Source organism: Aythya fuligula, chromosome 5, assembly GCF_009819795.1.
Source record: "Aythya fuligula isolate bAytFul2 chromosome 5, bAytFul2.pri, whole genome shotgun sequence".
In the NCBI taxonomy this organism is placed as follows: Eukaryota; Metazoa; Chordata; class Aves; order Anseriformes; family Anatidae; genus Aythya; species Aythya fuligula.
This window is the reverse complement of record NC_045563.1, coordinates 61,759,506-61,775,092: the sequence shown is the minus strand read 5'-3', so window position 1 is coordinate 61,775,092 and position 15,587 is coordinate 61,759,506. Positions and strand designations below refer to the sequence as shown.

The window sequence follows — 15,587 nt, the reverse complement described above, 5'->3', positions numbered from 1 at the left end:
ACAGCGACGCAGCTTACATATAGGGAAATGCGTACAGACGCTAATTCCAGGAACCAGAAGCTATCAAGTGGTTTTACACAGCTGCTAATCTTGACATGCGAGCAAGATTTGGTACTGCAGAGCTGCTTACAGGCACTGCCTTGCTAAGCTCGGCTGGGTAGCTGGTCTGTAGGGGAAGGGATGAGATCCTCAAGCTCCAGTGAGTGCAATTTCAGTGCTCCTACACGGCGCCAGAGTTTTCAGCCACAGAAACTCTACATTTTTCAAGTCAAATGGAAATACGCTTACATCCTCAAATGTTACATAAAAAAAAAAAAAAAGCTTTTGTCTTCAGTTTTTAGCCTACATATTTAAGCAAGCAACAATTTCCATCTAAAAAAAGCATATTTACCAGCAAAACATTTGCTTAGACCAAAACCAACCACAGAGTTTCTTCCCCTTTGTCTCTGCACCTGCAGGTGTACTTCCACTCTTAGTCAGTGTCACCCTCAGCACAGGGCAGGAAAAAGCAGGAAAGCACCTCGGGAACTCAGAGGGAGCTTACTTTTTGCCCGGAATTCACACAGACATTGCATGGGAAAGAAAAAGAGAGAGATTACTCAATATCTGTGGCATTAATGATGGTTAGATGAATATTTCATGGGAGGCTTCAGCTGGAGGACCTACGCAGGTATGTGCTAGCAGGATCTTCCCTACCTTTAGAGAAGTTATGATCATAATAGCAAGGACTGCCTTACCTCAAGTGAGAATATAATTACATCCCAACCAAATATTGTTATAACTGAGGCAGAAAAGCACATCTCCTGTAAGGCACCATCCTCGTCCACTTAACACAACCCCGCAGCACAACAGACCAGAGCTCCCCGAGCATTAGCAGGCTCGTTCTCACGTTCAGAGCCACTTCACGCTATGCCACGAGCTGCAGCTCGGTGTGCAAATACCTACTTTCACGTTACAAAAAGCCACATCTATTATGAACCACATCAAGAAACTGCAAGCAAACATTCAGCTGAAGCGCTATATAATCAACCACCGCAAGCAGTCAACAAATGTTTTTACAGTACAGCCATTTATGGTAGCAGCAAAGAAAGCAAATGGAAGATGACAGCAGCTCTACACCGAGCAGCATCACCTCCTGTGATGGAGCTGGTTGCAAGTGACAAAAGCTTGCGTTAAGCCCGGCATCCACAGAGTGTCCCTGCTTGTTTAGGGAACTCAGTCTGAGCCTGCAACACGTGCTGGAGTCACGCTGACCTTAGGATCACCAGGAGAGCGAGGTCCTGTATTTTCTTCCCCAGCATCCAGTCTCCTTATTTTCCCAAAGGAAATAAAGCGTGGTATTGCCTTCCAACAGAGCAGCCAACTCTCCGGAGTCTATTAAGTCGATCTCCAGCACACAAAGTTGCTGAGGGAACCCCAAACCCCACCACCCTCCCTTCTACATCCTTTCCCAGCCCGTTGCTTCACCCTCACATTAAGAACCTCATGGGAACCATCTGCGTTGCAGACGTGGAAACCTTTCACAGAGGGCATTTCTAGTGCTGTTTCTGCTGGTGTCCCAAGGCTCAGGAGACTCCTCGCACACGCAGGCCTTTCCTTTCTGTTGATGGCATCTTATTCTTTCATGGGCTCCATTTTGGGGAACTGCCTCGTCCCAGCTGGAACACGGCAGACCAGTTTACCTAGAACAGATCTCAGCTGAACGCAGTTAAGTGCCATAAAGTATTTTCCTCCCCTTCCTTTTGCAACTTCATAGATTTCTATGATTACTTGATCACACTTGAATCCCTTTTTCCAATGGCTTTGCTTATTAAGAGGCATGCAGCAAAACCTTCAGAGCTATGCAGCTATGTCCACAGCAACCTTTAAGCACAGCTCTTTACCAAATGTCGCTTTAACAGACTCGATTATCCTCGCCCTGCCAGTCCTGCTTTGAATACAGCACAATCCTCTATTTGAGCAGGCTGAGTACCTCCAATGTCCTAAAGGGAGACACACACCCCTAAAAAAAATAATAAAACATTTGGTGTTCTCACACACCGCACTCACGTTGGCCAGTCCATCATCCCATCTCAAGGTTGGAAGTTTCTAATTTTTAGCCTTTTAAAAGCCATAAAGTTAAAATTAAGGACTGGAATACACGCTCAGATACTTCACAACACTACATGGTACGGCAAGATTTGTTCTGGGGGTTTCCAGCAAGGTGATTTCCCTTCTGTCCCCTATGTGCTCTCATTCTTTCAAAGATTTACATAAATTCTCAAATAAACTTGTTTTCTAAACTTATAAGCTGCCGTCAGTCCGGACAGAGCAGATGGAGCATATGATTTACTTCATTTGCATCGGAGGATACGTGCTGAGCTCTCTCCATCACACTCCTTCACAGACACCAGTTAAGGAAAGCAGCGTCATTATCTGGAAAACACAGGTGCGAGCCATATGAACACCGGTCGTAAAAGGCACCAGCAAACACATTAGCTAAGCCATGAAGGCACGATTATTTCATGACTTTCAAAGTATGGAAGGACAATGGGATGATGGAGAATAAACTTCATCATGCCAGTCAGATCTTCACTTCAGACACGATGGTCCCACTACCTGTTGCTCCGAATCCCTGCTTTTAGGATCACTAACTTGACACAAAGCTTCAGTGAAGGTGCCTTCTTCAGCATAGGTTTGGAGACCAGCCACTGCCAATGGAGAAATTTGGTAATTTGTTCATCACTAAGATATTTTGCCTTAAAAAAAAAAACAACAAAAAAAAAAACGTGCAATTCTCCTCCCCAGTCATCTGGGCACACCTAATTACGCCCTGAAATAAGGGCAGGGTGCCATTATCCCACCGCCTTCCCCAGCAAGCAGGGGCTTAGGCAAATGCTCGGCGTGAGGGTGGGAAGAGGCAGCAGTCCTAAGCAGGCTGAAAACGTGTGAGCAGCGTGCAGAGCCCTGCCATTTGTTTACCTTTAGAGTAAGGTTTTAGAATGCATGAGGTTTGATCGGAGGGTTTTTTGTTGTTGTTGTTGTTTAAAAAAATAATAAAAAAATAAAAAAAACCTGCTGCTATTTCCGCTCCCATATTCTACCGAGTAGTGATCTTGTGGTAAAGGCATCTAGTGAAGAGAAAACAGAGCGTGGAATGCACGAGCAGCCAGCCTTCTGCACCGAAACCACAGGAAAGCATATTAGTTTCTCTTGTTTTTATAGATTAGAAACAAGTTCTTCAGCTTCACAGCTCGAATAATGGGCTATTCAGCGCCCCCGAGCACAGGTGACGTCCCAGGCAGCCACTACATCGGCACAAGAAGAAAGCCTTCGGGACACCTCATCTCCTTGGTTAACTCCTCCTGAGCTGAGCTTGAATCTCAGCTCCACCTCCAAGCATAACGCTACTGCCACAGAGCTCTGGCAGCCTCCAGCAAGCAGCAAAGCCAACGTTAGGTCATTTACAAGGGCGGGAAGGATACTACCAATTAAAGGCTTTCTTCCAGCATTAGGAATCACTGTAATTTAAACCAGAAGTTTTCTGGACTCGTTTCCTGTGCACGGATGAGAAGCAACCTTCCATCATCACCCAAACTCGAAGCTGATGCATTCCTCGGGCAGAGCCCAGATGGCACTGACCTGTTGCTGCTGCAGCTCTCTGCTTCTTACAAAGGTTTATTCAGAAAGGTTTTTTAGCACCGGCAGCCCACAAGCTGCAGGTTTAGGAAACGACTGTCAGATAAAGATAAGGCAGAAAAGCAGACCTAGGGGTATCTTCCTGTGCATCTCGGTGCCAGCCAGCTGCCAGGACAGCAGGTTGCCACTGCTCGGGGACAGCGTGCACCCCAGAAGCACCCATCTGAAAGCTGCCAAGTTCGAGCTCCCCTCCTGACGTGCTCAGCCAGCAGGAGGACTCCGGGCACACGTGGGATTTTGCCCAGAAGAATAAATACCATTGAGTCCCTCTCACTAAGGAGATGGCTTTTCCTAGAACGAAGAGAGACCGGAGGCATCACGATCCATGAAAGGAAGAAGTTAGAGAGATAAATACCTAGCAGAACTATTAGGTAATCACATCAGCATCTTGTAACTCTTGACAGTGGGGGAAGCGGAGATCTGGAAGCACTCGGCTGCAAGGCAGCCTGCTAGCACACACGCAGCGCAGCAAACGTTTCACATAAGCTGGTTAGTGGTCACGAAAGCAGGTCTCAATTATCTAGTCTGAGGCAAGTGGCTGGAGCTTAAGCTATTCGTCTGCAACCAGACCGAGCAAATTCTTCCAGATCACCACTTCCCCCCACACAGATCACTTCACGAGATGCAGCACTTGTTTGGGCTCTGTTTTCCCAATTTACAGATACTCTTAATAATTTCAGGGTACAGCATTGGCTCAAGCTAGAAAAACCTTTAAACTGTGAGCAAAACCCCTGACTTTATACAGGCTCAGCTGCATTTTAAGATCCCAGGTCACGCTTCCACTGAACAAACACTCGGCCAGCACAGAGCAGATTATTTTCAAATTCGGCTCGAAGCGATCAGTGCGATCCCCGGTTCCCTTTTCGGAGGAGACTTCTGGAGGGTCAGCCTAAATATTCAAGGCCTCCCACCAGACAAGTCGAAGCAGCCCTGGAGGAGGGGAAGCCACCATTAAAAATGTCTGGAATGCGGCCTGCTTGGAGGGAGGCAGCTCGTGCTGGGACAAAGGAGGTGGCTGCTTCGCATCTACGGCTCCTTCCCCACATCAGACTCCCAGAAAGATGAGCGGATTTTATCAACGTTTACAGAATGCACATGGCTGAAGATCAGTCTCACCAAAAAAAAAAAAAAAGCTTATTGAATCCTTTGACTACCTGCTCTCCTGCTATAAATCCGGCCCTGCAGAGATGGGGATCGGAGCCGTTTCCACTCTTCCCAACCTCTCGTTGCAGTGCTCTCCGTCAGACACGCAGCTGCACAGCCGGAGTTGTTTTACCTTGCTTACACGCTGACTTGGGCCTCGTAGGTTTACCAAATTCATTGCAGGAGCGCTGCTGAGCGCATTTCTCCACACACCCCCTTGCTCCAAAGCGAGGTGAGATGCTGGCTCACAGGGCCAAGGAGCGCCAGGCAAAGCAAGTCAGCGTATGGGAAACAGAAACACTTCAGCACGTGCGTCTGCAGCTGGGAAATCTCTATCAGAGTGCGTGGTCGAGACTCAGATAACTTTATTTGGGGCCTGGGGAGAGGCAGGAGAATGACACGCAAGGGCGGTATGCTTCTGGGGGACCTGGAAGACAACCACTAGGAAAAAAAAATCCCTAAGCAGCAACTGGAAACACAAAACTAATGAAAACTGTCCTGGCAATTGTTTTCTCCGCGATGCTGCGTCATGCAAAGCCTAAATCCTTTTAAATATACCACCAGTACTTATTCTGCTAATGAAGACTGATTAGCACGAGCTAGCAGCAGCAAACGTCAGAGGCGCTGTTAGCAGCATCTCCTTCTTTAGCAGTAGTGCTGGCAGCACACGCTCCAGTGTATCGTCAACAACGACTTCTGCACGATTACAAAGAACCTTCTTAAAAGGAAAGGCAAACACAGAAAAACTACTAGGGCCACGCAGTTTAGAAACACCCTACTACAAGCAGCGCGTATTAACATAGTCCCCTTTACTTTCCTTACACAGAGGAAGTTTAATAACAGAAGATATTTAACAGATCGCTTTTCCATCCAAAAATGCTAGATTTTTCACACAGCTTTACCACCGACATCCTGCCATTTCGTGGTCTGCTTCCTACATAGGAGGCACGACATTCAGCTTCGTTTGCAGGTCTTCAAAGGTTTTATTTGCTTAAATTGGAAATGCTGAGGACACTCTGAGGCACGACCTGAGCAAGTTAGTTTTGCCAGAAAAAAAAATGAAACTGGAGAGGTCTTGAAATTTCACCTTTTTCTAGCAAATGTAACTAGTGAATCAACACGGTAGATCGCTTCAGAAATACACAGCTAGGTACAGGTCTTCTGCATAAAGATCTTCAGTTGAAGAAAGAGGTGTGACAGTAACTCCGTGGCATTTTGTTGTGTGGGGTTCACATCTAGTTAATGGTTAATGCACGCTGGTCCCAGCAGCCAGTACTTGCTCCTGTGCTTCATGGGGTCCTTCCATGCAGGCTCTCGGCACCCGAAGCCCTCTCCCCATTCACCACAGATCCCAGCTCGGTGTCTTGGCAGCGCTGGCGAGTCGGTGCAGGTCCGGGTGAGCCGGCCCCGCGGCCAGATGAAGCTGTTTGCACAGACAGGGTAACTGATCCCGGGTAGAGACATTCCCGGGTTATTTTTAACTCCGATCGCTTAAGGACTTGCAGAGAACTTCACGGAGAAAACAGTGGCACAATCGCCGCGGCAGCACGGGGACCTGCTGCTGGATGCTTTTCCTTCAGAGCAGCACCAGCTTCCCAAATTACACGCTCAGCTACAGCGAAACCCTGTTCTTCGGGCTTGAAGAGTACAAACTGACCTCGTGGCCCTGCTCCTCCCCACTGGCTGCCCCCTTTTGAAAAGCAAACAACAGCTTGTCCTCACGTTCAAGGCCCTTCCGTCTCTCCAGCTGCACCGCCAGCAGGCTGCTCCGACCCGCTCGAGTCTCCAGCACGTCCCTCGTGTCCGCACACGCACCGCTCGCTCCCCGCCGCGTTTTTGGGGAGTAACTCCTCTTTTCACGTCCGTCCATCAGCACGAAGGTAAGACTTCCCGTCGCTGACATCTTCCTCGCTCTGTCCGCACCAAGCAACCAGCTCCTCGGGCAGTTTGGCCGCGTGTCAGCTCATCTGTAGGTTGCACAAAGTTTACCGGGGAGCTCGCCCTCAGCCGGGATCTCAGCCCATAAGCAGACCTTAGGGCACTTCCCCGAGTAATTAGAGAAGCGCGTTCCCAGCCACCTCCACCCAGCTCAGGTCAAGGCCCTGCATACACTTCAGGACAGCCACAGCGCAAGCTCCAAAGCTTTTCCTTTGCTGGCAGCAGATTAAAAAAAAAAAAAAAAAAAGGTTAAAAAACCCTAGGGAAGCTCCATCGAGAAGCAGAGCTACACACCGAGGAGCTCCCCCGTCCGACTTTGGCACTGATGCTGTTATGTGACCAGTTCAGGTGTACACGTGGTGCGTCCTTGGATAAGGGTAGGTAAGAAAAGGCACAGCAAAGAAGCAAACATCTTTCTCTCCGCTACCTACTCCAAGTAATTCAGTTATAAAGATCGGAAAGAAATGTTTTCTTTCACATCACCTATTCCCCCAGAGGGGCTTAGAGGCTATTCTGGACCCGAGCTGCAACCACAACCAAGCCGTGAGACAGAACATACAACCAGCAAAGAACAGAGGGTAAAAAAGAGCTGGGAAATAAATAAATACATAAATTTGAGATCATAGGGCATGCAGGATTTAGGAAATAAAAACATAGCTCAAGACAAGCAGGTAGGACCTCACCCAGTGCTCATGCAGAATTCATTCATCTAGGATCCAGCTCAGTTCCCCAGATTCCTAGCAATGGGTTAGCACTGCTACCTACCAGCATTTTTAAACAAAACCCCACCAACTCTGCGTGGCAAACCATTTGCCAGGCAACCACTGCCTACAGGTGTTATTCGTAATTAAGCTACCTAATCTGTATCCCGCTCACTCCACCCCTTTTGGTAAAAATTTGTCTAGGCTGCTCTGAGTTACATCCAGAAGTTTTTGGAGGTGTTATACACAGAGCCAGAGGGACAAGTCCAGATGTGAGGAGCCATTCCAAACGCGACTTCAGTCAGTGTTGGTTTAACATATTTCCTGAAACGGAGAGCATTTACACCGCGTGGTGCGTTCACCTGGATGTTGTTTTACTTCAGCCATGCTCATGGCCATATCCGAGCACAGGACTACCAGCTCCTGCCAGACAGCCACTCTACTTCCCCCTCAGGGAGCTCAGCCCCAACCTCTGCAGCATCCCTGGCAGGTGGGTGATGTTGCAGCACAGCCCTGGAGCCCCAAAGCCTCGCCACACACCTCCAGCCAGCAGCTGGGGCCGCTCCTCAGCGCACCTTGACAGCGGCACCAGGCGGCTGGGAAGCCGCCCCGCCAGGACGCCGCGAGGAGCCGCCACACATGCGCAACATCAGGGCGGCACACCGGGCTCCTGGCAGCTCCTGGCACCTCGTCAGCCCTTCCTTCTCGCCTGCGAGTCAGGCCAGGAGTCAGATCTGCAGCCTGGCGGCGGTTCCAACTGAGCAACGCACGGCTCGGCGGCGGCGGTGCTCCGGGAAAGCCAGGAGCGCGGGGGTTCAGGTTTCACAAGAAGCGAAACAAGCAGCCCTTATTATTCCAGGTGACTGCATCGCAAGTGCCTTGTTTGGATTAGGATTTTTTTTTTTTACTTCCCACCTTCTCCCGACACACGCACACGCCGCCTTTAACCCCAATGGATGCCGGTGCCGAGCCGCTCACGCTCCTCAGCTGCGTTTTGCCGTCTCCTGTTAGGGCGCGCTGCTTCCCGCAGGAAGGCCCCACTCTTTATCACAATGTAAGCACACCACTCGAAGCATAGCCCTACATGAATCCACAGCCTGGAATTCATGGCATTTTAGTCCATTTTTTTCCCCCCCCCCACAACGGTCTCGCTTGAAGAGCGCTTTCTGAGGGCCAGCAGCGGTTCAGCAGAGCACCTAGGAACAAGAGAGGGTTTTGCAGGGGCTGCCAAACGCCCCGGGTGCCGGCACGAGCACCAGCTGCAGTTCAGTTGTTGCTTTTCCATCTGCTTTACCACTCCGCACCATTAAATTCGGAACAGGCCATTTTCTGGCCCAACAGCTCTATCAGACGTGAAAGGTGCTCGGAGCTCACCCACCTTACCTTCAGCTGCGTTTCTAGTTAGCAAGAACTAACATCCCGGTGAAAGCAGCAGCAGGGGGAAAGAAAGGAAAAAGAAAAATAGCTGACCAGTTGCTCACCATCCACCTCTAGGTCTTATATGTTTGGTTTCAGAGAAACATCTCGTATTAGGCTTCAGGAGTCAACAAATGTACATCCTATTTGCTTTACTCACTCGCTCAGCAACACAGCCAGCTCAGGTCCCAGCAGAGCTCACTGCTGACAGTCGGAAGAGCAGGAGGAGATGCATTTATGCAGCAAATGCCCACTTGTAAATACAGCAGGGATTCAGTACACGCACACAAAGCGACCAGCAGACCCCTACGTACAAGCTGTACCACGTATTTGTGCACTACCATAATCAGCATCAAGTTGACCAACAAACTGAGCTCAACTCGGTCCCACTGAACTACATCCAGTCACCACCACCTCCAGCGACATTTATAAAGCAACACATCCGTGTTACCCGCTGGAGTCCTGTTCAGCAGGCAAACATCCACGGGCATTTGTCCCAAAGCACAATCTTCAGCTCTGTGAAGAGGCAGAACAAATAATTTTCACGACTGGGATCAAAAGCGCCCCCAACTTCGGGGAGCAGAGACTTGAGGGAGCAGAGCGTGAGGGGGCTCCTTGCTGCACAGTGCTGAGACCAGCTACGCACAGAGCAGTTTAACCAAAAAAAAAAAAAAAAAAAGCATGAAGTAAATGGCAACTGCAGGACAAAATATGCAGAGGGTGATTAAGTATTTGCTAGGCTGTACTCCCTTTGAGCAAGGAAACCTGAACATTACAAAGGGCTGAGTTAGAAGGGAATGTGGGGTATTTTGTGACAGACCTCTGCATGACAGCTGGAGAAAAGCTATTGTGGCAACAGCTGTGTGCTCTGCACAGCTCATACTCCCAAATACCTCAGCCTGCTACAGGGCCAGCTAGCTGCCTGCAAGTTATTTCAAAAGTTTTCTGCCTCTTTTGGGATCTCTGCGTGATGGATTATTTGTTTATTTTTCCAATAAGAGGAGGAATGCTTAGCTCCAGCGCTTAGAGTTTTAAAAAGACCGTGGTATAGAGCCCGACTATCGTTTGCCGGGGCTTTCCTGAGGTTTATAGCTGTGTCGGATCCCATCTACTCCACGATTGAAACTTCTCCACTTCCTGCCTAACAGCGCGCAGCCCAGGGAGCACGAAGTTCATATATCACATCCTGATTTAAAGGAAATGATTTTAAATTTCCAGGATGAAATCCTGTCCCACCAACGCCACTACCAAGCTCTGTTTATCTCCTCAGAGGAAGGATTTTGAGGAGCACGGCAGTCGTCTCACCGCCGAAAGCTTTGATCTGTTACTGCGTTGTCTGAAATTTCTCCGGGTTGTAAGAGGAGCCCCCGAGGAGCGAACCCAGCCTCTCACGGGCAAGGAGCTGCATCCCACATGCTGCTCCCGCTGCGCTGGTCAGCACGAGGACGCCAAACCCAGCACGGGGAAGGGCTTTCTTGCGTGACACCGGCTCGTTCACCCAGCCCCCTTACAAGGACATGGTTGTTTCAGCTCGGATTTTAGCACCACAGTCTGCAGCTACCTCAGAGCCACAGTGAGAGCCTGGCCCCCGCAGCAGGTCCTGCTCTCAGGGCGGGTGCCGACACCTGAGCAAGGCTGAGAGACACGGAAAGCAGCTGACCCGGTCCTGCCCACACCCCCAGCTCCCTCTTCGCTTATTCCAGCTGAAATGAGCCAACAGCTTCCCCTCTTTCCAAACACAAAACCCCTTCGGTCTTTCAAAGGGACACGGTGAAGGAAGGTGTGTGCACATCAGTCCTGTTTGCTGGGAAATATCGAGCAGCAGCAAAGCAGAAGCAGCAGTGACTGCACTGAAGTACTCCCCTGCAGGAAGTTAAGCCCGGGGCTATAGGGAAGCAAGCCCAAGTGTGGAAATATTCACTAGTGCCAGTAAGAAAAAAAAAAACAAAACAACTTTCCTTTTTAAGCTTCAGAACTGAGAAGCAACAACCACGCTGCCACAAGCAATAGGGAGGCAAACCAGGACCGAAATCCCTCGCTGACATCAAGGCTTGTCAGGAGGCCAAGTCCCGTACCCAGCCGTGTTCGCGTGAGGCAACGACAAGTTTGTCACCTAATCCTGAACAATTCCAGAAACGACGCGTGTGACTCGCTCGTAATCAATTTTAAAACACCTCGGGGTGGCTTCCAGGCAGCCTCAGAAGACAAACAGCGTCCTGGGCAGGGTATGTGCCACGCAGAAGGGGCTGTGCGGCCAGGCCTCACCTCTGGCCGCCTGCAGCTCTGTGGAAGCACAAAACCCCCCGCCAGGCACCGATGGCTCTGCTCAGCACAGCCCAAAGCCCCCAAATCTCCATGGGGCCGAGCCACCCAGCAGGGCTCACGGCACAGTGCCAAGGCTTCACCTCACGGCAACGCCACCGAGGGGGCGAAACGAGGCAGGTGGCTGAGAGCACACCGAGCACGGCTTAATTTGGGAAATTCGCCTTCAGCTTGGCGTGATGCTGCCACTCCAGCAGCAAAACCCTTCTTTTATCGCCACCCCTCGCAGGAAACCCTCACAGCGCCGGCTGCTCCGCCACCCCCCTGCGAGCCCGGGGCCAGCAGGAGCCCTCCAGCCCCAACTCCCCCCGCGTTTTGGGGTGGCGTTACCCCAAAGCCCTTCCCGCACCAGCCCCGGCCCTACAGCGACCCTAAAAGCAGCGGGACCCCGCCCGGCCGAGCCGCCCCCTTCCCCTTTCCCCTTCCCCTTCCCCTCCCCGCGGGGGAGCCGGGCCCGGCGCGGCCCCACCCCGGCGCCGCGGGCAGCGCCCAGGCCCCGGCGGGGCTGCGGGGAGGGGACGGGAGAGGGGCTGGGAGGGGAGGGGAGGGGAAGGGAGCGGAGCCCCCATGGCGGCCGAGCCCTCACCTGGATGAACTGGATGGTGAGCGCCGACTTGCCCACGCCGCCGCCGCCCACCACCACCAGCCGGTATTTCTCCTGCCCCGGGCCGTCCCTGCAGCCCGCGGCCATGGGGGAGCCGGGTCACGGCTCCGGCGCCTGCCTCCTTCCTCCTCCTCCTCCTCCTCCTCCTCCTGCCTTCCTCCTCCTCTTCCTCCTCTTCCTCCTCCTCCTCCTCCTCGCCGAGCCGCCGCTGCCCCGAGCCCCGCCGAGCGCCGCCCGCCCCCGCAGCCAGGGCGCCGCGGCTACAAATGGCCGCCGGGGGGCGGGGCCAGCCCCGCCGCATGCTAATGAGCTCATGCATATGCATGAGGCTGGGCGGGGCCTCCGCTAATTGCCCCCTCCTTGAGGGTAATTAGGTCTTGGGGGGGGTAATTAGAGCGTGGGGGGGCTCGCACGGGACAGCCTGAGGAGCCCGGGGCTGCCCAGCTGGGAAAAGGGAAGTGAGGGAGGGGGCTGGCAGGGGGCTGGCACCGCCTAACCTGCAGCGCAGGGAAGTTGGGCAGAGAAAGTTTCAGTGCAGGAGGACCCAGTGACAGGACGAAGAAATGGGCTCAGGCAGCAGCAAAAGGAGGGTTTTCTCCTCGCAGGCACACCGGGAGCAGGGAATGCTCTGCCGTAAGGTGCCATAAGGAAGGCGAAGCTGTACCTGAGCTGAGAGAGGGTTAGACCACGTCACTCGGCACAGAGCAGACACCAAACGCAGAGATGAGGGACGCGGCTGTGACCAAGGAAATTTTTAACACGCCAGCAGTATGAAGAGGGCTGGCTGGGAGGAACAAGGCGCCTCGCCCCTGCCCCGCTGCTGGAGCTGGCCCCAGCCAGGCCCAGGAGCCCGTGAGCGCATGAAGGCAGCGGGCCCAGTCCCCTCCTGCACTCCCGGCTGCAGGAAAAACACGAGGTGAAAGAAGAACCTCAACTGGTACCGGGCCTTAGTTGACCCAAGGGGTGCTTTGTTTTCAATAAAAGCCCCGTTAGGATTTCGTGGTCGGCTGCCAGCTTGCAGCTCACTGATGTGGTGGCCTCCTCGAACGCAGCCGTAACCTCCACGCTGACTATTGCAACAGGATATTTGGCTCCTTTGGTCTAGAGACACATCGAAACAAACATTTTATTTTTCCCTTATCTTTTTTTTAAGGTTTCAGTTTCATCCTACGTCACTTTAAATAGCTATTTTTGCTGGTGTGGCTATCCGGTCTTGTGAATTTCACTAAAGAAACAACAAGAGTTCCCTAACGCTGACAGATAAAGCATTAAAACAATTAACGCAATCACCCGTTACTTTAACAAAGGCTCTATTGTGAAAACTTATTGCTGTCAAAGCCTTTGTGTTGGTTATTTTGGGGAACGAAATCCAGTTTCACAAATAAAGCAATATTCTTGCAAAGCTCGAGGCAGCGGTGGCAGAAGAAGAGCTGGGCAGCACCAGAGGAACAGCACGTTTTTGGGGGCTGTAACCGTATCCAAAGATCCCAGGGTGGGATTCAGAACCTTGTCTTCCCTCTGGCAGCCCTTGCTACCAGCCCTAGTTTTGGGAAACACGGAGTTTACTCGTGAATAGACATGGAGATGAGGACACAGCACAAATCAGGATTCATTTCAGGATCGGCTAACCTAGGAATGGCTGAGAAATGAGGTGTGTGGAAGGTGAAGACAAGAAACTCGTAACTGATACAAGGTGCCAGGGGAAGATGATTAGAAAAGGGGTTTGTACATGTATGGTCCATGAGATCGGGAAAATAAATTTTGCAGCTCCACAGGGAAGAGCAGGGTATCCATAGGGAGGTGGAAAGTGCAGAGTTTCATACTAGAGAGGAAGCACTTGAGCTATCAGGATGTGAGATGGCAAAGATGATGCCAAAGTTTTGGTAAAGTGACTGGGAAAGAAAGTATACAGCTTTTAGAACCATTACATAGAAAGAAGCTGCATCATTTCAGATCTAGCCTGAATACGTGTATTTAAAGAGAGACAAAAATCAAGAATGGCATCCAGATGGCAAGCTTAAAAGATAGAGCACCACACTGCTTTATATAATGACAGAAAAAAAGGTTTCAGGAAGTGCTTGGGGGGAAAATCCAGAACTTCATTGTACGTTGGCAGCCTGGCAAGGATGTCTTCTAACCTCCCAAGCTGACATCTATGCAGTAAGTGACATACTGAGAGCTAAAAAGTGCTCTGTGAGAACATGACGGCTTAATTAAGAGAGAACTTGCTCACAGACTTCGTGCAGAAAAAAGTTACAAAATCTTTGGGACGTGAGTCAGCACGGTCGGTTACTGTAACGCTGAGTTGTGCCATTAGAGAGGTTCCTACAGGTGGCATTGTTTTTTACCCCGTGCAAACAGGCGCTGAGCATCACCCCTCACACCGTATGGGCACCGCGACCTAATGAAACCCGTGCGCTGCAGTTCCCAGCAAGAGCTCCGCTGCTGAGCCTACAGGGGCAGGTGATGGGGCTTCACAAAGTCATAAAGCAAGGAGCTAGGGGCAAGTGTTACAATCTGATTTTCATTGGGATAAGAATGGAAGACTTAATTCAAAATAAAATGTGCAATAGTTTTTCCTGCATTAAAAATAAATAAATAAATAAACTTGATCTAGTTGTTACACTTACCAGCAACCAGAAACTAAAGAAAAGACAAGGTATTTCTTCACAGGCACATGTACCAGTTTCTATCTGAGTAAGAAGTAAAACTATTTTCAGCCAAGTAACTGCAGCTTTTGATAAAATGTTCGTGTATTTTTGTATCTACCTATTCCAGTAAAGAACTCTGAAGTAAATACTCATACACACGCACAGACACTTCAAAATATGTCATTTTCTTTGAGGTTTGAAATTGTCTTTTTCTTTTTTTTTTTCTTTTTTTTTTTTTTAAAGTTCTATAAATTGGGCTTGACAATTTTTATTAATTACATGATTCCGTTAGAACTTCAGACGTGCTATACCCAACGGTAATTATAAAGCAATGGCATCCCAAGGAAAAATGAGTAAAAGTCTCCCACAGTAACTGAGTAAGACCAGGATTTTAGACAAGGAATTTGAGATGCTGTATGTTTTCCCTGACACTTACATAACTGCACAGAGTAAGGAACAAGTGGGAGAATTTTCTTCAGTGGAAAATGCACCAACAGTCATTTAGTGAGCAGGTCGGGGTTGGCATGCTCAGGTGTCCAGGCAATCCTGTAGCAAAACAACCAGTCCAAAACAAACCAATGTATAGCTACATACACATTTAGATTTTGTGTTTCTATATATATTTATGTATTTATTGCTTGATATTGCTAGGATAAAAAAAAAAAAAAAAAAAAAAAAAAGCAGGAAAGAAATCCAAGCTAGCACCTTTCGGACCTTCCCTATAAACCCTAAAAAAGTGAAGGTGAGCCTAAGCCTACAATAAAAGGAAAAATTCTCCATAAATCAGACATAAATTATTCCTTTTAAGCCCCTTGCCCTGTTGGGAAGGAGACTGTACCTTTCCTGGTCTCTTCCCAGGTAAGCTGAGCCACTACAGGTGCTGACGGTGGGAAGCAGGCTCCAGGCTGGTGGTGGGGTCTGGCTTGTTTCTATGCTCGTCAGCTCTGGGGCAGTGCCACCTTCCACATCTGATACCTCCAGCCTCTTTCCATCACCCGTCATGACCTGTCAGAGGGCGGAGAGCCCCACACGTGTCCACAAACACGTGTGAGCCTGTGGGGGGCGAGTTCAGGCTGGAAAGCCGAGATAACACCTGCAGGTTCTGTCCCTGGGCTCTTCTCATTCTGTGCTCCC

General features: G+C 50.3%; 1 protein-coding gene across 1 annotated transcript in view; it reads right to left on the bottom strand.

The window, feature by feature from the left end:
- Window positions 1-11,947, bottom strand: part of RRAS2 (RAS related 2) — a 33,186-nt gene extending 21,239 nt beyond the window's left edge. Inside the window, exon 1 of the mRNA XM_032189022.1 lies at window positions 11,785-11,947. Within this exon, the coding sequence (XP_032044913.1) occupies window positions 11,785-11,889 (105 nt within the window). The 5' untranslated portion in view covers window positions 11,890-11,947. The remainder of the gene's footprint in view (window positions 1-11,784) is intronic.
- Window positions 11,948-15,587: the final 3,640 nt, after the last annotated feature.